Genomic DNA, 23,908 nt, shown 5'->3' on the forward strand with positions numbered 1-23,908 from the left:
TATCTAGAATGTATTTCATACACTTTGTAACTAAGCCATCTCTTGTAATTCTCTCCTCCAAGCTAAATAATAGCCATTTCTTTGGCCTTTAACCAGCTGTATCCCATTTTCCAATTCTTTAATCTTCATGGCACTCAGCCCCAAATTCCCAACAGCTCTTAAACTGTTGAGTCCACAACTGGCACCATATTCAGTTAAGGGTCTGGAAAAAGGAAAGCATAATAAACAAGCTTATCTCATAGTTCTTGCTTGTTTTTTTAATTATTCACCCTCAACAAGTGTACTCTGCAAACCTAAGGGCTGCTTGTCCACCCTGTCCTCCTATTCTCTATCATTATTCTTGAATATTTGAAAGTAGCATCTCTTGTTTGGATTATACCTGAAGTTCAGTGAACCTTCACTCACAGGCTGTCTTCTGAGTTCTTGCCCACTCCAAGTTATACTCTTCTGAATGAATTCCAGTTCCTTCATGTCCCTCATGTGTAGAGTTCTAAACCAAATCTAACACTCCAGAGGCAGGGCTGTCATCTCTCTCAATGCAGATGTTATGCATTTACAAACTATGCCAAAAAATTGCATCAGCCTTTTAGGCAGCCCTATTAAATACATTAATCCCTTTTTCATCAAGTTTAAATAACATCTCAAAGACAAGTAAGACCCATACATTTATTCCAATTGAATTTCACTGTAAATAGCTCATTTTCTAAGTTCTCCAAATCTTTTTGGATCTTCATGTTACCTCAAATGCAAAAATAAATTCCCAATGAAATCAAGATTTAATAGACATTAAAAATCATAATAAGCTAAATTAACAACCAAATTAGTAGTCAGAAGAAACATTTACATCATATATAGCAAAGAATTCTCTTAATGCATAAGATCTTATTTGTCCATATAAGTGAAATATACCCTCACTCCTATAGAAAATAGGTAAAGGACAAGAAAAGATACTCCACAAGAAGAGCATTCACCCTAAATGTCAGACTTCTATATTCAGCTGCCTACCTAAAATTTCTACTTGAATGTCTAACATATAAACTTAAACATTGCCAAAACCACACTCTTGATTTTCCTCACCTAATACTATCTCCTCCATTCTCCCATGAATCCATAATCTCCTTTGGCTTCTCTCTTTCTCTCAAACCCATGTCCAATAGATCAGCAAGTCCTGTTAGCTCTAACTTCAAAATGCCCCCAAAATGTAAGCAGTTCTCTTCATCTCACCACTATCACTCTGGCCCTAGCTGCCATCTTCTCACCCCTGGATTATTACAAGAACCTCCTGACTTCTCCTTCTGTGTTTGCCCTCATCTCCCTAAAATCTACTCTCAACACAGAAGTCAAAGTAATTTCTTTTAAAAATAAGTTAGATCACATCAGTCTTCTATTCCAGCTACTCCATCGCTCATTCCAACTGAAAGCCAAACTCATAACAATGGCCTAAAGAACTCTATGCTATCTTCCCTTCCTTCTCCTTCCTCTATATCCAAATTCATTTCCTATTAACCTTCCCCCAACTAGTACTTTATATTTTTGTGGTTTGATCAATCATGTAACTTTGAAATTCCCCATCTGTGATGACTGTTATTTCGATAAGGTTTAATAGAAGGCTGCTGGCCCCTGTCTGCTCCTCTAGTTCACTCAGTGGCACATTAAAGAGTGGGGGGAACTGAATCATGAACTGTGACCCAGTGACCAACCCACTCTTTTGTCTATTGGTAGCAGTGAGCTATCAGTTTTCCCAACTCACTTCCTGAGCCTATTAATATAGAAAATCATCTCTAGAATTCTACAGCTTAGTCTACTTCTCTCTTAGCCAATATGATGGTCTTCACAGAATTCTAAAATATCAGATTAGAGAGAACCTGGGCCTCATCTGGAACCATCTTCTCATTTTCCAGACAAAGAAACTGAGGCCCATAGAAGCAAAGCAGCCTATGTTCAGCAAAGAGAAACAATCTCAGATCTCTCTAATGACAAGCTTGGGCTTTTGCTTTAGTAAAGTACTTTACTTCATAAAGAGTAACTAGGCTGGGTGCGGAGGCTCACGCCTGTAATCCCAGCATTTTGGGAGGCCGAGGCGGGTGGATCAAAAGGTCAGGAGATCAAGACCATCCTGGATAACACGGTGAAAAACCATCTCTACTAAAAATGCAAAAAAATTAGCCAGGTGTGGTGGTGGGCACCTGTAGTCCCAAATACTAGGGAGGCTGAGGCAGAAGAATGGCATGAACCCGGGATGCAGAACTTGCAGTGAGCCAAGATTGTGCCAGGCACTCTAGCCTGGGCGACAGTGAGACTCTGTCTCAAAAACAAACAAAAAAAAAGAGTAACTAATGATAACATAAAACAGAAATGAGCACTGTAAAAATATAAACTTCTATAAACTCATAAGCTAGGGCTATTTCCACATATGGCCTTCTTTAACAAATCAATGCCATATCTCTATAATGCCTTCAGTAGTTGTACTCCTCTGAATTACCTGGCAGGATATATAAATATTTCCCCTACCTCTTTTGTAATGTTAAAATAGTAAAGCAATAACATGTTCAGACACTGTGATAATAGAACTTCTTTAACTGACAGAGAACTGAGAAAGAAAGAGAAGGATCCGAAATAGCTCTTTAATTTTGGTTGAAGGCACTTTTCTTATGAAAATTAGTATTTCTCCAGAGTGAAATAATTTCCTATTTAAAGTTTCAGTTGACTTGGCCTGGTTATAATGTGTGAAAGAGATTCAAATTGCTTATTGAGGGGGGTTGCACAGAAACAAGTCCAAACAAAGCAGAATTCCCTTCAAATTGTTCCATCCAAGTTTCCTTGGTCCAGATGGCTCCAATAGCCAGCCAGAGGCCCCACCCACACCTTCCCACTCCCACTGGGTGCTGGCCTTGAACACATACTAATGACCCTCAGCTGTTTTGGCTCCCAGGCTTGCTTGTTCTTCCTGCCTGACCACCCAACCTCACATCCCCTGCAGAGGAAAAGAAATGTGGGGGAGGTAGGGAGACTGGGGGGAGGGGCTGGATATTTAAGACAAAGTCATACCTTTGGGAAGACAGGATTTGGGCTGATGTGTCAGTTTCCTACTGCTGCTATAACAAATTACCCCAAACATAGTGGCTTAAAATAACACCAATTCATTACCTTACAGTTTCAGAGGTCAGAAACTGAAAGGAATCTTATATACAACTAAGATGCCAGCCAGACTACATTCCTTCTGGAGGCTCCAGGGGAGCTTCCATTTTCCAACTTCTAGAGGCTGCCATCATTCCTGGGCTCACAATTACCTCACTGTGCTCTCTGCTTCCATTATGGACTCTCTTTCTCTGACTCTGACACTCCTGCCTCCCTTTTATAAAGACTTTTGTGATTATATCTGGCTACCCAGATAATCCAGGACAATCTCCCATCTCAAGATCATTGAATTAATGGTATCTGCAAAGTCCCTTTTACGTGTAAAGTAACACATTTACAGGAGTTAAAGATTAAGACATGGACATCTTTGAGGGACCATTATTCTTCCTACCACGGTTGTGTTTTTCTTTGAGACTACTATCAGATACTACCATAGTTACTTACACATAAAATCATACACACAGACAACAAAACACATACATGTACTAAATGAGATGAGACAATAAATAAGTCTATTATAACTTAGAGTCATAGAGTAATATCCATGAGTATTATATTAGCCTAACAATAATTCACCTCCAGTGCTTCATGCATGGGAAGAGTTTTTTTTAAACAAAGGAAACCAAGGGCTGATAGCCTGTGGAAGGCCTGCTCAGCACTCACTTCCAAACATTACCCAGGATTTTTTTGTCACTAAAAAGAAGACCTAACTCATTTAGCAGTGCTGTCTGAGAGCTCTGTGTCATTATGAGGCATCAGCAGATGACATCAGTGTGTGAACTGCATTGGCTCTGGAGTCAGTACAGCACTTCAGCAGCCAGTCTCAGAAAAAAGTAGGTCCCAGGAAAGGGGTCTGCAGGCCAACGAGGCTCTCATTTATAAAACTCAGCTCACCCAGTGTAATTAGGGCAAAACTCACATGGGACCTCAGGGAAGTATCTTCAGTGAGATTAAGGAACTGACATGAGGAAATGCAGTAAAGTCATATGACCTCTTAAGTAAAAGTGAGAAACGAATGGGCTATAAGAGAAATTATAAGGCAAATGTTGGCATATAATGGGGGTTGAAGGTAAATACAAAAGAGGAGAGGTGAGGTTTGGAGTCTATTCCCTCAATTCAATTTCGTTCAAAAAGAAGCTGTCTTATGATAATTCCTTCAATTTATTCCCCCAAAATAGCCCACATTATAAAGTGCCATCAGGTTGACCTCTGTCTCATATATTTAATTGCCCACACTCTCCATCCAGGCCAAGCTCTACTTTTGTAACTAGAATCAACGCCCTCCAACCTACCTATGGATTTTCCTCCTGAAAATATCCCCTATCTTCCAAACATTGATTTTTTTCCTTTGCCTCATTTTCATCATTATAAAAACATGCTACAATATCTCCCATTTTTTAAAAACCCTGCCTTTAAAACATTGTGCCAATTCTACTGCTCTGTGTCTCTGCTTCCTTTTATATCTCTCAGAAAAAAAAAGCATCTATATTCACTGTCACAATTTTTCTTATCTCCCACTCTGTGCTTAATTCATTTCAATCTGTTGTTTGTACTATCCTCCCTGAAATCCTACTCATCAAGGTCCTCAAATACTCCCCTATAGCAAATCCATGGTCTAGTCATAGGCCTCATTCTTCTGGATCTCTTGACAGCAATAACACGCCTAATAGAATGACACTCTCCTGGTTTTCCTCCCATCTCACTGATCAGTCTTTCCCAAATTCCTGGGCTGGACCCACTTCCTCTTTTTCCCCTGTAAGAGAGCCCTGTGGTCAATCCCCTGCCACCTTCTCTTCTCTGTTTATCTGTATTCATTTCTTAAGTGATCTCATCCACTCTCATGGTTTTGCATACATCTGCATGAAAATAAGTCCCAATGGCCACCTCCAACCTGTCCAAAAATATAGTTCCAATTCCCACCTGCTATGGTTTGAATGTTTGCCCCTTCAAAAATTCACATTGAGATGTAATTGTTATTGTAACAGTAATAATATGTGGAGTCTTTAAAAGGTAGTTAGGTCATAGAGACATTTCCCTCATGAATAGATTAAGGTCATTATTGTGGGGAGTGGGTTAGTTACCAAGGGATTGAATTCTTGATAAAAATGATGATTTTGACTGACTCCCTTGTTCTCCTGCTCTCTCCCACTCCACTACTTCTCACTCACACTCTCATCATGTGATGATTTCTGCCATGACCTTGCCAAATACTAGTGTCATGCTCTAGGACTTCCCAGCCTGCAGACTCATGAGCCAAATAAACCTTTCTCTATAAATTACTTAATCTGTGATATTCTGTTATAGCAACAGAAAACGGACTAAGACATGTCTATAAAACTTCTATCTCCCCGAGTCTCGCACAGCACAGTAAATGGCACCACAATTCACCCAGTTGCTCAAGCTATACTCCTTTGATTCTTCTTTGATTCCTCTCTTCCTTTCATACCCTATATCTAAATTTGCTAGCAACTGTAGTCAGCTTTCCATTAAGAATAACCCAGAATCTGACTTCTTCATTCTCCCATCATATCACCCTATTACAAACTACTCTTACCACTCACAATCATGAAACAACCTCCTGCGTAGTCTCCTTTCTTCTACTCTTGACCCCATATAATCTACTCTCAAAATAGCATTTATATTTATCCTTCTAAATCATAAAACAGATCAAATCACTGTCTTTATCAAAGTCTGTAAGTCGATTGCCCTCACACTCTGAATCCCTGTGAGTCAGCTGAAAAAATGCTGCCCCAGCAACCACACAACATCACCTTAGCTCTCTGCATCTCCAGGTGGCTACCACTTTTGTTTAACCCTTCAGCTTCCCTACTTTTTAAGAAAAACAAATTTCCCCAAGTTTGCTTTCTTTTTTCTTTTTTGAGTTCAGGGGTACACGTGCAGGTTTGTTACACAGGTAAACTTGTGTTATGGGGATTTGTTGCACAGATAATTTCATCACGCAGGTATTAAGCCTAGTACCCATTAGTTATTATTCCTGACCCTCTCCCTCCTCTCACCCTCCACCTTCCAATAGGCTCCAGGGTGTGTTGTTCTCCTCTATGCGTCCATATGTTTTCATCATTTAGCTCCCACTTATAAGTGAGAAGATGCAGTATCTCATTTTCTGTGTTAGTTTGCTAAGGATAATTACCTCCCTTTCTTGATAATCTTTCTCTAGAGAGGCTTACCTGTTTATCCATCCTCTTCCCATGCAACACTAGTATAAAAAGTCTTAGCACATTACTACTTCTTCAAAATCTGGCTAATTGTTTTTTTGTTTGTTTGTTTTGTTTTGTTTTTTGTTTTTTAATTTCTTAGGAAATCTCTCAGGAACTTAAGCAACTCTTTCATTCTCATGGTTAAGGTATTGATGATTTTGCATTATATCTATGGTTCTTTCATTCCTTGAACAATTTTGATTCACAATGCAAACATTCTCAGTCTTTCATGGTAAGAATTAATGCCTCATGATAAAGAAAATCTCAGGAAATGCTTCATTTTGGTGACAATTATAATTTGACATTCAAACATTTAAAAGCTAATTCCTCTTCATTTTATTTTGAGACAGAGTCTTGTGCTGTCACTCAGACTGGCATGATCTCAGGTCATGCAGCCTCCACCTCTCGTGTTCAAGTGATTCTTGTGCCTCAGCCTCTTAAGTAGCTGGGACTATAGGTGTGTGCCACCGCACACAGCTAATTTTTGTATTTTTTTTTTTAAATAGAGATGGGGTTTCACCAAGTTGGCCAGGCTGGTCTCAAACTCCTGGTCTCAAGTGACCCACCCACATAAGCCACATGAATTGCTGGAATTATAGGCATGAGCCACAGTGCCCAGTCAAAAGCTAATTCTTAATGTTTATTCTTATAAACATGCTGATTGTGACTTAACTGTAAATATTTGCCTAAAGTGCTTTAAAGTTTATTTATGTTCCCTTTACATCTCTAAAGTTTCCTTGAGCCTTAGAGGATATTGTATTTTTTAGTCAGACTATAAATATATTCCAGTGTATACATTATTAGGAAAATAACATTACCTTTAAAAGGGTTTTTAACTTGAAAGTTTCCATAGATGTGTAGAGAAAAGACAATAGAATTTCTAAAACCAGCCCTTCATGATACTGAGAATTCACTGGACAGTATTTTTTTTTGTAGCAAAGATGTATGCAATTTTGAAGTAAGATAACTAAAAGCTAACTGACACTAACTCTATTCCCGAGCTGGCCTTAACATTCTCTTCAGCTTGACCAAACTTAGGCAGCTTTCTTCCTGACTGTGGATCCTGGACCTCCCTTTTCCTTAGAGCATTTGCTTTAGAGAACTTACAATTGTAAATTCCTTCTCTGCACCTTTGAAATGTAAATACTCTAAAAAGCTCTAAAAGCTACTTGTCAATTTTATAACCCAGAAATGCCTTTCTCAAGGACCTAAGAGCCACCCCTTTGAAATGTAATCATCAAGGAAGATAGTGTCCCCACTATCTTCTAGTCTCTGAGGGAGGGTATGTACGTAACTTTGATGAGCACCAATTAGCAAAGGGAGATGGCCTAATCACAGAGGAAAACATCTGCAAACTGTGGAATAACTCAATGTGCTTAAGTCTATTGATCAATCTCCCATCTAAAGTCCTCTACTACTTGTCCATTAACTTGTCCTAGTGCTTACACACCCCAGCTCCTTTTGTTCCAACAAAGTTGAGTTCAGTCTCTCCTTCCTATGGCAGCAGACGTGAATAAAGCTTTCCTTGTCTGTTTAACTTTGCTCAGCAAAACTTTTACTTTGACACTACAATCCCAGATATACCGGAGATGACTAAGCTTTCAGTACTCACAGGCTTACCATCTTGACCAGGTTGTCCAGGGTAGCCAGGGTTCCCAGGCAGTCCAGGGTCACCCTAAGCAGGAAGCAAACAAATTTTGAGTACAAAACAAATAGGCACATTGGTGCAGTCAGGATCAATAAAAGTTCAAAACCAATTCCATTATTTGAGGCTTTTTGTATGTTAAAAACAAAAGTAAAAAAAAAAAAAAAAAAAAAAGCCCAAAAAGTCATATTTTAAATGCTTAATAAATAATACATTTTATTATATTGAACTTTCAATGATTTATTTATGTGACCACACCAAGTATAACTATAGCAAGTAAAGTATTTTTCACTAATGCAAAATGTGCATATTTATGGTAGGATATATTTTTAGAATTCTGAACAAACTGTAAAGTATCATAGCAAATATGGTCTCCATGATAGCAATATTTGACTCATAAGACCTTTTTTTTTTTTTTTTTTTGAGATGGAGTCTTGCTCTGTCACCCAGGCTGCAGTGCAGTGTTGCGATCTCAGCTCACTGCAATCTCCACCTCTCAGGTTAAAGAGATTCTCCTGTCTCAGCCTCTCAAGTCGCTAGGACTACAGGCATGTGCCACCACATTTGGCTAATTTTTCTATTTTTAGTAGAGATGGGGTTTCACCATGTTGGCCAGTCTGGTCTCAAACTCCTGACCTCAAGTGATCTGTCTGCCTCAGTTTCCCAAAGTGCTAGGTGAGCTACCGCGCCCGGCATATAGACTTCATTATATCCTATAGGTTCTATATATACAGATATTGATGTCCTACAATACAACTTAACTCATATTTATTTTAAAAATAGTCTGTAGACCATGTGATCTCTCATGTAGAATTCAAGTTTAAAACTGCATAACTATCATTTCTTTCAATCCTGTAAGTGTGTTACTGTGTTACTTTGTCTATACTTGCAATCTCAAATTAATATAATATTACTATGAGAGCAAGGCCCAGGCCAAACAACTCTATTCCAAGTCCCATAATCCTTGAATACATGTAATATTTGAATGAAGAAAAAAAAACCTTTATCCTCAAAAACCTAAGATCTTTAAAGAACACTGTTTAATATCACATGGCAATGAGCTCAGTCACACTCTATGGAACTCTTCCATGTTGTCCAATGGCCAGTACTGACCATTCAGGTGGCCACCATCCATGTAAAAACAACATGAAAGCAACACTTTTTGTGAGGTAAGGATGTTTTATAATTTAATTCTAAGAAACAATAAAAAATATCGTAGGTATCTATCTATGAATTTGTGAAATCTAAACGGAGCATCCTGCTGAAAAATAGGAAGTCGCTGCCGTAAGTATCAGGGTGTCCCTCTAGAGAGGCACATGATTTCTATTAATTCTTCACTTTTGGGGTTTTTTTGTTTTGTTTTGTTTTTTGAGATGGGGTCTTGCTTTGTCACCCAGACTGGAGTGCAGTGGTGTGATCACAGCTCACTGTAGCTTCAACCTCCCAGGCTCAAGTGATCCTTCCACCACCTCAGCCTCTCAAGTAGCTGGGGTTACAGGTACAAGCCATCATGCCCAGCTAATTTTCATATTTTTTGTAGAGGTGGGGTCTCACTATGTTGCCCAGACTGGTCTTGAACTCCTGGGCTCAAGTGATCCTCCTACCTCAACCTCCCAAAGTGGTGGTATTACGGGTATGAACTACTGAGCCTGACCTTTTTACTATTTTTTATCAAGAAATCATTCACATAGAAATCAATCACCTACGCTGTGATTAAGGTATTATTATAGAGCCAAATTTCATGGAACTACTACTTCAGACTCCTGGCTAGGGAGATTTGTTCCTGAAACAACAGGAGAAAAAAAAAATGGAAAGAACTAAGTGAACTCTAATAAGGAACCAATAAAGCAGGGATGAGCTGTTCACTTAGCAGCTGTCCCCCAAGAGGCTTAGCTTGAGGAAAGGCTGAGAAGAAGGCAAATATCATTTTTAAAAAACAGAAAGAAGAGTTGTAAATTCAAGGGGGGGAAATAATGCTGAACCATGTAATGTCTTGCCGAATAAATATAATTTGTATTTCTAATCCAAGGACTTGCAATGCTGGCTGGGCATTAGGAAACAACTTTGTCTCTAGGGAGTTAGAATTTCTCTCTTATTTTTGGGAAGGTGCACATTCATCTCCAGCCTCCCTGCCATCCTTCCTTATCCATGTGCTGACTGGACTTGCCACCTTTCAAGAAATTCCAACTTTTTCTTCTCCCTGGAATAATTTTTTTTCTCTTTTTCCACTCTAGAGCTAACACAAGAAAATTCTCCTCACTGTACCTTTCTTGTTACTCCATTTTTTCCTGGTGTCTTTGTCTACTGAAAATCTATGACAGCTCTTAAATCACTTATTCATAACTAGTGTTTTCTCAAAGTTTTCTTTTAGTTAGTCTTCATTTATCATTTGGATTGAGACGGTAGCAAAGTCTGAATTACTATTTTTTTTTTTTTTTTTTTTTGAGACGGAGTCTTGCTCTGTCACCCAGGTTGGAGTGCAATAGCATGATATTGGCTCACTGCAACCTCCACCCCCCAGGTTCAAGTGATTCTCCTGCCTCACCTTCCCAATTAGCTGGGATTACAGGCATGCAACACCATGCTCAGCTAATTTTTGTAATTTTAGTAGAGACGGGGTTTCATCATGTTGGCCAGGCTGGTCTCAAACTCATACCCTCATGATCCGCCCACTTCCGCCTCCCAAAGTGTTGGGATTACAGGTGTAAGCCACCATGGCTGGCCTTACTTTTTTTTTTTTTTTTTTTTTTGCTACAATGCTGGGTATCAAGTAGAGATTCAATAACTACTTTTTGTCTGATGTGCTTCAAATACAATCTGTCATTGACCCACTCATTTGTAGAATATTAATTATCAGCAAAACCTAAGATATCAAAAGGATTTGAGAGGGTTTAATCTCTATCATCATCAGGCTGAAGTAAAAATTTGGCACAGAAAAGGGATTTGTGCTTTTTATGCTGCATAAAATTATGAAAAATATATTTAATAATAATGTTTCCAGTTAATCAAAATTAAGTTCCCGAATGAAAAAATTACCCACAAGATAAATCCAATGTGACTTCATAAAGACCATAACACTGGTCAACAGCCCCAAGAAGAAAATAATTTCTTGTAGGTTCTGCTATTGCTGTTAGATTTTACTGGTTATTTTGACTATTGCTGTCACTAAGTTATTTGCAAAAACTCAGGTAGGTTTGGTATTGTTCCTAAAAAACTGGAAGGATAAAGTAAAATGCTAATTAATATAGCTGACTGGAGAAAAGGCCAATTTTATTACTCTTAATAAAAGCTGACACTCAATCTTTATTGACTGTTATGCACTAAGCTCTGGTCCAACAGATTTGCATATATTGAGTTACCAAATTCTCGTAATAATCCTATGAAGCAGATACTTTTATTATTCCCATTTTCTATGTAGGAAAACTGAGGGCCGGGAAAGTTAGGGAACTTGCCCAAGGTCACACAGCAGTGATAGAGATGGGATTCAAACCCAATCAGTTCAGCTCCAGCGTCCAAGCTCTTAAACACTACCATTCCTGTCCACAATAATACACTGATCAGAACCAGACTGAGGAATGCTAGAAAATTTAATATGGAAAAAATTCCCCAATACATTAAATTAGACACATGACTTATTATTATAAAACTGTGACTAAGTTCCCAATCCACCTTATTCTAATTTAGTTGAAACATTTGTACATTTTGAGTTTTCAAAAATATGTACTCAGCTGAAAAGCAGTATCTATTTATGTTTATTTGAATTTGTGCCACTGGATTTTTAAGTTGTTGACAGGAGTGGAAATGTCATGGACTACTAAAACATCTCTGAATATGGTCTCTTAAGTAATGTAAATATAAATAAAGTATGAAACAGTTGTGCTTATAAAAATAAGCTAATATTTTAAGTTGTTCATCCAAGGCAAAACTTTGGAACTCTTCATATAGGCCCAAATATGATGTTTATAAGCCTTCATTTCAAAAACCTTATGCCTTCATGCTACCCCTCTGGTCTCCACAAGAACATCTGACCTAAGACGTATTACATTCTCCAAAGCCAACCTCTTTCCTCCCTCAGAACCCAAGTACCACGCCCTGAATCTAGAAGGACTCTACTCAGTCTGAAAACTTTTAACATAAAAATGTAAATACCCTTGGCCCTTGAAATTTTCCAAAGGCTTTTGTGTCTTAGACAGAGGGTACCTTGATAGTCCCAATGAATCTCTAATTGGCAAAATTATTAGGGTGTAACAAAGGGTATCAACAGAGATATGGCTATAGTAAAAGTGGCATCTCAGAGCAAAGAAGTTATTAAAAAATTGTCCTAACCTAAAAAAAAAAAAATGTCTTCTTTCCACTTCTGATATTTAAGACTAGAGCAAATGCAGGAGTTTCTTCCCACAAATGTTCCTCTGACTACTGAAGTAGGGGAAGAAGCTGTCATTTGCATGCCTGGGTCATTTGAAAGGAAGTTATTTGCAAGCTGGGATTGAGCTGGATCTTTCTTGCAGAACAGAAGTACATTCCACATAGGTTAAATGGGGGGAGGGGTGGATCTTATTGTTTTGACAATTTCACAATTCCTTTAACAAAAATTATTCCTGTTAAGCACTGTGCCAGACTGGAGTGTCAAAGGAGAATTTTCTTTTTATTAACCTTTATTGTGAACAAAAGAAGGGCTTGCATATACAAATGGTTCCAACGAATTCATTAATCATTCCCTATGTTTGTCATTAGGGATAAAAAATAAGCTATTCTTCCAGGGGCTCACAGTCTAGTGACAGATAATTTTTTGATGCCTGATAAAAAGTCAATGACATGATAAGTCTAAGTGTGGTGTACCTGGTCATTTTGACCTGGTTTTGCCACAGTGTTGTCACATTTTCCAGAAATCTAAAGAACTTAAAAAAAAAAAAAAAAAAAAAAAAAAAAAAAAAAAAAAAAAACTATCTTAGAATCAGCACTTCCCCATTTATCGATACAAAAATTTCTGCTCTGTTTCAGTCTCGACCCCACACTTACCTCCTAAAAGTCTATTTCTGGCTAACAGAAAAGCTAGATCTGTTCTTTACAGGTCACTCTATTTGATGGACTTCTGCAAAACTTTCCAGAAAGCATATAACAAAAATGGCCAATAAGCCTCAGTGGAACCTAAAGTAAACTTGTCTCATCTGTTTTAATTCAGGTTCTGTTGAACTAATTAAAACTCTATCAACATTCAAAGCCAGGAAAGAAGTGCAACTTAGAGGGTTGCTAGGGATTCTGTTTTTTACATACAGGTCCGTGTTCTGGGTAAGGAACCACTTCCAGGATAAAGAGCCCTAAATGGATGGAAGAGTGTGTGTGTGTTCCTGTCCTCCTGCCAGATTTTCTGAAGAAAATGGAAAGCAGATCAAAAAGGCACGCCAACTTGAAGATTGGTGGAAAACTGCAATTTCACTTAGAGTAGTAGGTGGCAATGGGGCTAGATTATGACTAAGAAACGAAAATGAAAATGAGAAACACATGAAACTTGAAAATATTAAACATTTGAGGCTTCATCAGATAAGACAATGGGTGTGCTAAAAATTTAGTGTAGAAAGTACATGAGTAAAAACAGGTGACACTACAAGACATCTATTGGACCACAAATGACAATCAGAAAACATCAGAGGCTTCAGGTGCCTCCCAAAAGTGAACAGCCTCTTGGAGACCCTGGAGATGGTGGAGGTGGCTTGAATCTCACTGAGAGTGAGAAAAGCATTGTAGGCTTTGATAGGTCAGATAGCACGGGTCTCTGATTTCTACATTATATCTAATGCAGGTCAAATTATTTTTATGTATAATATTCCAAGGTGAATAAATTATATGAATATATATTTTTAAAAGAATCTAGTGGTAGGACACACCAAGGTGTCTTCCAGGTTATAGTCTCCCAGAAGTATTTTACAGGTATTTCTCCTTTATGTCAAGATATCTTAAATAATAGGTGGTTACTTTAAAGATGATTTGGATTAACTCTTCTAAATGCTATCTAAAAATAATTTACAATAATACATTGATTATCATGTATTGCATTCAAATTTAAAGTCAGACAGAGATTTACTTTGAATGACAGATCAAATGTATACTTCTTAAATTCCATATCTTTCTTTATTTTAATGGTTAGGCCTGAAATGAATAGAGAAATATACATAAAAGAAAGAATTAAATTATCTTGGACCAGCAGTCCAAAAAATAAAACCTTTTCAGTTTTGACGATTGAAACACTAATTACAAACTGACTTTGGCAGCATATATACTAAAATTGAAACACTAATCAGAAAATTCAGTCTCAATGAACATTATAATTCATATTTAACAAAAATGATTATGGTTACTTCAAGTAAGAGGTGATCAATACACGTAAACATTATCTTTTTGCTTAGGGAAACATACCTGCTTTCAAGTTACACATTATTTTATTTAGGTGATATTTTAATATAATGTTAAGTAAACAAGATTTACCTATCATGGACAAACCACTACACTTCTGAGTGTCTTACTTAGGCTGTGTCTAAGTGATGCCACAAGTAACACAACTTACTTAAAAATTTAGCCATTAGGCCGGGTGCAGTGGCTCACACCTGTAATCCTAGAACTTTGGGAGGCAGAAGTGGGCGGATCACGAGGTCAGGAGATCGAGACCATCCTGGCTAACATGGTGAAACCCCATCTCCACTAAAATACAAAAAACTAGCCAGGTGCGGTGGTGCATGCCTGTAATCCCAGCTACTCGGGAGGCTGAGGCAGGGGAATAGCTTGAACCCACAAGACGGAGCTTGCAGTGAACCAAGATTGTGCCACTGCACTCCAGGCTGGCAACACAGCAAGATTCCATCTCAAAAAAAAAAAAAAAAATTAGTCATTAATATTAAATTGCATAGAAAAATATTCAGAACATATTATGTATAAAACAACCAGTTATAAAGTAGTATGCACACAATGGCTCCAATCATATAAAAATGTATATGTACATTTGTATACAAATCAATATGTAAATGTAACTGGAACAAGTGCATATATGGAAATATGGAAATGACTAAAAGAATATACTCCCCAAAAGTACATGATTAAGTGAAATAAATGTACGTGGCTCTAACTTCAAATCAAACTTACAATAATAAAATCAATTTTAAATTTCTTACTTCATTTTTTCCATCCAAAAATTATTTTGACAAATTATGAATTCAGACATTTAAGAATTCAGACCATGTCTTAACAAATGCTCTTTCTTCATTTTTTACCAGATTCTAAGGAAGTATTGTTCTTGGGATCTAGCAGCAGTATTTGGGGAAAGAAAACAACCAAACAAATAATACTGTCTCAGTTTAATGTGGATGACAGATATCAGTTTTAGGTTCAAAAGTCTAATCTAGACTAGATTAGAATACACTTGTTTTTCTAGATAAAAAAATGACTAAAACTGAGATTTTAAACTATAGAAGACATCAGATAGAAATTTCTCAACAGGATCAATGGTGATTAGGAATTGTATGGTTTACCCAGCTCTTGTTTGTGTGTCTTAACAAAAACAGCAAGTTAGGTGTTACTCACTTTGGGGCCTTGAAGTCCTGGTTTTCCCGGAGGACAAATACAGGGAGCTGGAGTTGAACCTACATCACTGGGACCATTAAGGCACTACAAGGACAAAAATGGAAACAGACAACAAGCATGGAAAGACATATAGGTACATGCACACATATGTTTATGCATTTCGATATTTGTGTAAAATGGTAAAAATATCCTACATTTACTTTCAAATTTTATTTAGCCCAACCCAATAGGAAATTCCAAATCACAAAATATATAAATATTAAATACATTGAAGTTACATAAAAATGGGTTCTATTTGTCTAATATTCATACTTACAGTTGTTGGAAAAGAGCTAAACGGTCCCACAATACAAATATTACCTTAAAGGAACAATAGTATCCAAGCCTACCTCTCCGTTCTGAAAGAAAAACAACAAATGTGTTTTAAAATGTTTTCAATAAAATTTATAAATTATCAGCCTAATTTACAGATATTTCACCATCCACATTAGAGATATATGAAGTATGAAAACCAACAAGAACCAAAATATTTCCCTGTATTTATCCTAAAAAGTCACTTCTCTATACATGCTACTACTCCATTCATATAGGAGACTACAGAAAGGATATATTTTTTTAAGGTGAGTAGAAGAAGAAAATTAAAACACCAGAGCTGCTTGATATAATAGCCATGCAAGATAAAAAATATCTCCAGATGAGATTTATATGTTGTCTTGAAATTTCAGGAAATCATTTAAGAACCAGAAAAAAAAATGTCGAAACACATCTTAGCAAGTCACAAACTGCATGCATTAAAATCTTGCACTTTAGGAGAGCTTCTCCTAAAATAGTCTGTGTTTTATTAAATAACACACAATTTTAAAAAGACAATCATCTTTCCAAACAATAAAAATTAGTTCAAAAATGAGAAGGTTGGATTGAAGGTACAAAAGGCAAACAGGCCACAGAAAGTCACACCTGAGAGTAGGGAAGCAGACATTAAAACATAAAGTGGAAGTGAGCATTCAAAATCAGCTATCTAAAGCTGTGCGTCATCATATGGGAGGATAATGGTAATTATCATATGTCAATGCAGAGACATCAATAAATGAAGTATGCACAGTGAATTCTCAAATGCCATGACTTATTAACACTTTTAAAAGAGGTTTATATTTCAAGTTATAAATATCTAAAACTATAGTGCTTAAACAGTTATTTATCTAGAAAACCCAGAATAAATCCTTTATAGAAAATTCTGTTTGATTACAGAATTTTTCAATGTGCTGTTCTGTGTCTTCAAGGTTTTAGAATATGTGGATCCATACATTATTCCATTTGATAGGAAAAAAGAAAATGATGACAACATAACTACACACATTTTAAAAACTATGGTTGACTCAAATATCACTGGGAATTCACATTGTCAAAAAGTTATACAGCATTCTACCATATTTCCACTAGCAGTAATACATCAATTTTTTGCCCAGGGGAAAGGGGATTGATTACACACACACACACACACACACACACACACACACACACACACACACCATGAGATGCTATAACATTTTAGCTTATAATTTTTTTCCTCCTAACGCATTAATGAAAATAGCTGAATAACTAGAAACACTGCTTACATTCTAGAACTATAATAAATTTTTACTTAGGTATCAACAAGAAAAGTATCTATTCATTATTTCACTAAGGAAAAATAATTATTTCTTGCTCTTCAGAACTGTGCTGTTTGGGGTGTTCTGTCCACATGTTTAGTATACATTATTATATTGTTATATTATATTATACATGATTATATTAAGTATAATAATGCATTTCACACACTGGCATTCAGACAAAGCATCTTACATTTTTCTGGAGCAGGTCTCAACTTGCTTTACCTGAGCACTGGAATAGTCATAGTCATAGATGATGGGAAAAACATTACTGGCCGGGCACGGTGGCTCATGCTTGTAATCCCAGTACTTTAGAGGGCTGAGGCCAGTGAATCACCCGCAGTCAGGAGTTCGAGACCAGCCTGAACAACATGGTGAAACCCCGTCTCTACTAAAAATACAAAAACTAGCTGAGTGTGGTGGCGGGCATCTGTAATCCCAGCTACTCGGGAGGCTGAGGCAGGAGAATTGCTTGAACCCAGGAGGCGGAGGTTGCAGTGAGCCGAAATCGCGCCACTGCACTCCAGCCTGGGTGACAAGAGTGAGACTCCAACTCAAAACAAAACAAAACAAAACAAGAAAACATTTTCTTGTGGTCTTTCATTCACACTCGCACAATGACATATAACAACTTCATTACAACTATAACCTCAAAATACATTTTCTTCATGTAACTTCACTTCCACTAGCATTAAAAAATAAAATTAATTCTACATATTAAATTAATACTCAGATATTATCTGCTTTTTATTTATTGCTTTGAAAGTACTAAAGCAACATCTGGGAAAAAAACAATCCCTCCTACTTACAAATCCAGGAATCTCACATGCTGTCTCCCGGTTGTTCTGTTCTGGGTCACAGTAGATTCGCAACTTTTGGACATCAAACTAAAAACATAAACCCAGTAGAATTAAAGTTGAGGCACAAGCAACTTGTTTTATAAAAGCAACTCAGATACATAGAAACATCCACTATGGTCAGTAATTGTGTAAGGTTTACATCACAGCATTTAACTAAAACAATAAAAATACAAAATTTTAATACTTAACATACACTATGAAGATGTGATGCGTCATAACCACTGAAGAAAAATTCCCTAGCACCGAGAGCAAATCTCCATTTTTCTCCCGGCATTCAGTGAGGCTTTTTTAGTACTCCTGTGTTAAAAGCTAATCTAAAGAGCATTTTGTAGGACACTTAAAAGTGTTTCCAGGTTTTCTGTGTTTATCCTAATCTCTACAACATTCCTGATGGTACAGGGTGGACTCAAGAAACCATCTTTGGTCTTCGCTATTTAGTTGCCGGCATGGAGCATTGTGTGATTAGTAGGCCCAGCACCTGTTAATGTTTAACTATTTATTACAATTTGATATGTAGCATTAATTCATAGAGACCACATGTGTAAACACACATATGAAAATGACAGAGTCTTCCTTTAATAGAAACAGTGCAGGAGGGACATACCTTTTCAAATAAAGGATTTTTCTAGAAATGGCGTTTACAGACACATTTCTCCATCCAAAAACAGATACTCCAGTTTAAGAAGGTATCAAAAAGTCAAAACAAAACTTGTACGTATAATTTGAACATACCACAATTGCTTTATTTTTAAGGAACAGTTTTGTTTGTGAAGAACCCTGACATGAATTAATCTAATTTTATCCTTGCAGCTGCAAAGACATTTTTACAGCCCCACTTGCAAATGAAACTATATTCTCTTTTCCAAATTCATTACTTAAACTATGTTTCTCTTGGGAAACATGAAATTAATGTTTCCTAGAAATGTAGAATTCTATCCTGAACCCAGGGGAACATTTTTCTAAATATTCTTATAAAATAGATTAAGTCCAATTCTGCATTTTAATACATATACATACACAAAATTTCACTAACGAACTGACCACATTTTGGTGAACAACTTAAGGGAATTCATAATTAAGTTAAATATGATTAAATGTGGTGAAAACTATTACAAAGGAGAGCAAAAGCTTCATTCCATATAATTCAAAGAGTGAATCATTATTTATCTACCTGAACAGTTTCTTCTTTTCCAGAATATTTTCCAATTTGAGTTTGCCCATTGATCAAGATCCCTAAAACTGGATGTAAGGGCTTGTTTTCAATTTGCTGGTCATCAATATACAGAGTTATATCTTGCTCTGTTACTAAGAGACGAATTTGGTGCCAGCCTTCATCAAACAATGTCTACAAAAAGAAAGTGTGGAAGATTCATCAATAAAGCCCCTAACAATATTTTACTTTCTTTGTTCTTACTGCCTTGCTCCTAACCATTGCTGAGAAACTTCATCCCACAAAGACTGACTGTATTATACATTAATTCATCCTAACCCAAGCTGGACCTCATATGCTACCCACCAATTCTTCCATTAGTCCTTATCTGAGTTCCTATTACATATTTCAAAGAAACTGTGTCAAATAACTTACTAAAGCAACTCCCTCAAAATCATAAATAGTTTAATAATCTCTGAATCCAAATGGCTTCTCTCCTGCCTCATCTTGTTTATTTCATTGCAACTTTGGGCCCCATAACTAATCAATCTTCCTTGATATTCTCACTCAACTTCTGGGATTCAAACCATCTTGATCATTTTCATTTCTTCCTCTCTAGTTGCTGATTCTCTCTCTCTGTCTCTAAGTGTTCTTCTCCCTCAACCTACCCTTTAATGAGGGCATTCCTCATAGGTCTGTTCTGGACATTTTTCACTCTCTTTGACTCAGTCATTCCTCCAGGCCAATTATCACTGCTATGTAATAACTCCCATGTCTACACTAACAGCCCGTACCTCTCCTACGCATGGGTCCTGTAATTCTAATACTAGGTAGAATAATTTTTCAGGATGTTTCACAATTAGCCCAACAAGGTATGTAACAAAATAAACTTGAACTACTCCCCAGAAATTTTATTCCTGACCCTATTTCCCTACATAATAGCATCCTCTAAACATAAGTTTCTTTCTTTGAGTTGCAGTAACTAACCAGATGCAGAGTTCTACCCAATATATTTCTTCAACATGACTCAAATTCATTTCTTCATTTTCATTGTCACCACCATAACTTAGGCTCATGGAACTCTTGTTTTACTTCAATAATTTTCAAATCTATCTCGATCTCTGACCCTTTCATTTCCAAGCCATCCTTCAGATCACCACTAGAATTAATCTCTCTCCCTACAGTTCTGTTAGGGGAGATGTTCCATCTTATTAATATCTGTATCCCCAGGATCTGGCCTAATTTTAGGATAAAGTTGAAAGTATTATTTATGGACAGATGAAGAAAAAGAAGTAGAGAAGATTGCCTTGACCCTGACACATTTATGGTCAAGACCTTTTGATGAAACATTCACTGAATAAAGTCCAAACCACATTATATGGCTTTCCAGGCCCCTCATAAATTGGGCTTGCACCTAGATAGCCTTTTCTTCCATGCATCTTATACTCTAAACACCAGAGAGTCACTTTGCATTCTCTAAATAAAAACCTTGCATTTTATTAGACACATGATGACTCAATACTGAATCATTTATTTAATGTGCTCTTACATCCATCTCCATCAAAATGCTATACATCCTGAATGGTCCAGTTCAAAAATTATTTCATTTGTGCAGATTTCCTCTTACTTTATGTTAGAACACATTTTCTCATCCACACTCCACTAACATTTTATACTTCTATTTGATACCAGTTGCCTTGAATATCCTATTATAAATAAGCTCCTTGAAGGTAAAAAACATGCCTTATTTATTTGTCATTTCTTACAGAATCTGGCACATTGGCTTTAATGAAGATAGCAGACAACAAATATTTTTAATGTAATATACTTACTAAATGAAGAAATTGCATACTTTGTTACCATATATATTTCCTAAACTGTGTAATATGCCTTTAGATTATCATAATTATAATAATGAGCAAAACTTAATTACTTTTTTTATTGTATCTGGATTCTGAAAACATGATTTTGAAAATAAACTTTTTAAAGTTTATATATTCTATTAAATATGTATTCCATTTGGGGAAATAAAATGTCCTCCTAAATTAAGGTAAATTTCATGTCTATTATCTACCCAGTATTTAATATCCTAATAGATAGTCTTTATGTAAATATCCTGTAGAACATGGCAGTGTAAAACAGACCAATATGGACTTTGAAGTCAACCAGACCCAAAATTTAATTCCTGCTGTCATCACTTATTAGCTGTTCTACTTTGAGGGAGAACTTAACATACTTCAATATTAGTTTGTCTGCAAAATGGGAGCAATGGTTTCTTTATTGGATGGCTATTATAATTAAATGTGCCTGGTACCTAGTAGCAGGCACTCAGAATATGTCAGTTCCCCTCAGCATTTGTCCCCATATTGATCAAGAAACAATTTTCCTTTGTTTGTTAGTTTTTCTCAATACAGAAACATTAAAATTTAAGGTAAAAATATTTCCAGTCATGTTAAAATTACAGCCCTCTTTTTCCCAACACACATAAACCCAATGGTGCTTCCCCATCAATATCATAATCATGGTATTATCCCAGGCATCTTTACCTTAACTTGAGGGCTAGCAAAGGTAACCACTTGTGAGCCATTAATTATGCTGGTTGTTGTAAATAGTAAGATTTTGTCCACACCATTTAAGGTAACTGCTATTTGCGGCCTTCCATCAATAGTTAATATTCTCCATAAATCCCATATTTTCTTGACCTTAAATCTTTGGGTAGACACAAATACATATGATGGAGGAAGACCTTCTGGGAAAACATTGCTACAAAAAGAAGAGCAAGTGTAAGCTTAAAGAATTCTTGATACGTCCATAGACATATGCCCCCAAAAAAGTTGTGTCAACATACAATATATACCTTGTGAGTTCTGATAAATCAACTTTTGATGTTACTTCATATCCTTTTATCTTTTTTGGTGAAAGCTGTATTCTTTTCTTAACCTTTTTATTTACATCTAAACCTAAAAGAATATCAAATCCCCTTTCATCACGAGCTGCCACTGGAATTCGTGTTGGACAGACAGATTCTATAAAGCAAAAGCAATAAAAGTTGATTAATCATGGACAACTCAAACAAGAAAAGAAAAATCAAGGGAGAAATACTAATCAATATAGTATTCTATAATTGGAATTATAAAATCTACATACATATACAAATGTATAGTATATAAATGTACATGAATACATTTTCTGAGAAAATGTAGAAGTATTTTACACATTTAAGAGTGAGATCTTAATATGCTTTTTTCTCTAAAAATGGGGAATAAATGTAAAACAAAAATATAAGATAAATATTTGTTAATGTATTGTCTTTAGCAAAAAATTGAGACAATAGCAATATGAGACAATCTAACACCTATGGAAAAGAAAAACAATGGAACAGGATTTGTGATTCTCATCCAGGATTTCCTATCAACTAGTCATACAACTTTGGATAATGCTCTCAATTTATTGAATTCAAAAATGAACACTGAAATTCTTTTCTTGCATTCTTAGCATTTCAGGGGTGAAAATTATTTTCTGTTCTTGATTTTCTTTCCAGTTCAAGCAGTTTATATTTCTACAGTTCAAATATCATTAGTCTATCTCTCTGGAAAAAACTTAACCTGGGTCCCATCTAGTCATGAAAGTTCTTCAATTGGACATATTATCTCATCTATAATTAATTATATATTAATCATACTTATAAAGAGTATTTTCTGAAGAATAATCATTAGCATTACATAGTCAGCTATATAAGTAATAAGTATGATATATTTTAGCTGAAGAATACCATAACTGAAAAAATTTACTAAAGATGATTAATAGCAGACTTTAACAAGCAGAGGGAAAAGAATCAGCAAACTCAATAATTAGGCATTTGAAATTATCCAGTTAGAGAAACAAAAAGAAACAAAAAGAAAAAGGAATGAGAAAGAGTGAAGAAAGCCTAAGAGATTTATGCAACACCATCAAGCACACCAATATATGCATTTTGGGAGTTCCAGGGGAAAAAAAAAAAAGAAGAGGGTGAAAGGGGGACAAAAAGCTTATTTAAAGAAATGAGGCCGGCCGGGCGCGATGGCTCACGCCTGTAATCCCAGCACTTTGGGAGGCCGAGGCGGGCAGATCACAATGTCAGGAGATCGAGACCACAGTGAAACCCCATCTCTACTAAAAATACAAAAAATTAGCCAGGCGCGGTGGCGGGCGACTGTAGTCCCAGCTACTCAGGAGGCTGAGGCAGGAGAATGGTGTGAACCTGGGAGGTGGAGCTTGCAGTGAGCCGAGATGGCACCACTGCACTCCAGCCTGGGCGACAGAGCGAGACTCTGTCTCAAAAAAAAAAGAAAGAAATGAGTCCAACAACTTCCCAAATCTGGAAAAGGATATGGACACTCGAATTCAAGAAGCCTAATATATGCTAAGTTAAACCCAAAGAAATCCACATTGAGACATATTATAATCCAACTGTCAAAAGTTAAAGGCGAAGATCACATTTTGAAAGCAGCAAGAAAAAAAAAGAGACTTTTTATGTACAAGGGAACCTTGATAAGACTATCAGCAGATTTCTCAATAGCACCATTGCAGGCCAGGAGTGGGATGACATATTCAAAGTGCTGAAAGGAAAAAAAGAAAAAAAAACCCTGCCAACCAAGAATGCTATGATTGGCAAAACTGTTCTTCAAAAATGAAGG

General features: G+C 36.4%; 1 protein-coding gene across 2 annotated transcripts in view; it reads right to left on the minus strand.

Moving 5' to 3' along the window:
- Positions 1–23,908, minus strand: part of COL21A1 (collagen type XXI alpha 1 chain) — a 197,604-nt gene that overhangs the window by 92,061 nt on the left and 81,635 nt on the right. The window contains exons 4-10 of one of the 2 annotated variants that reach the window (XM_073006080.1): positions 22,090–22,258; positions 21,779–21,995; positions 19,254–19,427; positions 18,032–18,109; positions 15,963–15,971; positions 15,574–15,657; positions 7,969–8,031 (exon numbers count right to left, since the gene is read on the minus strand). In XM_073006080.1, the coding sequence (XP_072862181.1) occupies positions 7,969–8,031; positions 15,574–15,657; positions 15,963–15,971; positions 18,032–18,109; positions 19,254–19,427; positions 21,779–21,995; positions 22,090–22,258 (794 nt within the window). Of the gene's footprint in view, positions 1–7,968; positions 8,032–15,573; positions 15,658–15,962; positions 15,972–18,031; positions 18,110–19,253; positions 19,428–21,778; positions 21,996–22,089; positions 22,259–23,908 lie in introns of those variants that run through there. The other variant, XM_073006079.1, reaches the window with a different exon arrangement.

This window comes from Chlorocebus sabaeus, chromosome 17 (assembly GCF_047675955.1).
Source record: "Chlorocebus sabaeus isolate Y175 chromosome 17, mChlSab1.0.hap1, whole genome shotgun sequence".
In the NCBI taxonomy this organism is placed as follows: Eukaryota; Metazoa; Chordata; class Mammalia; order Primates; family Cercopithecidae; genus Chlorocebus; species Chlorocebus sabaeus.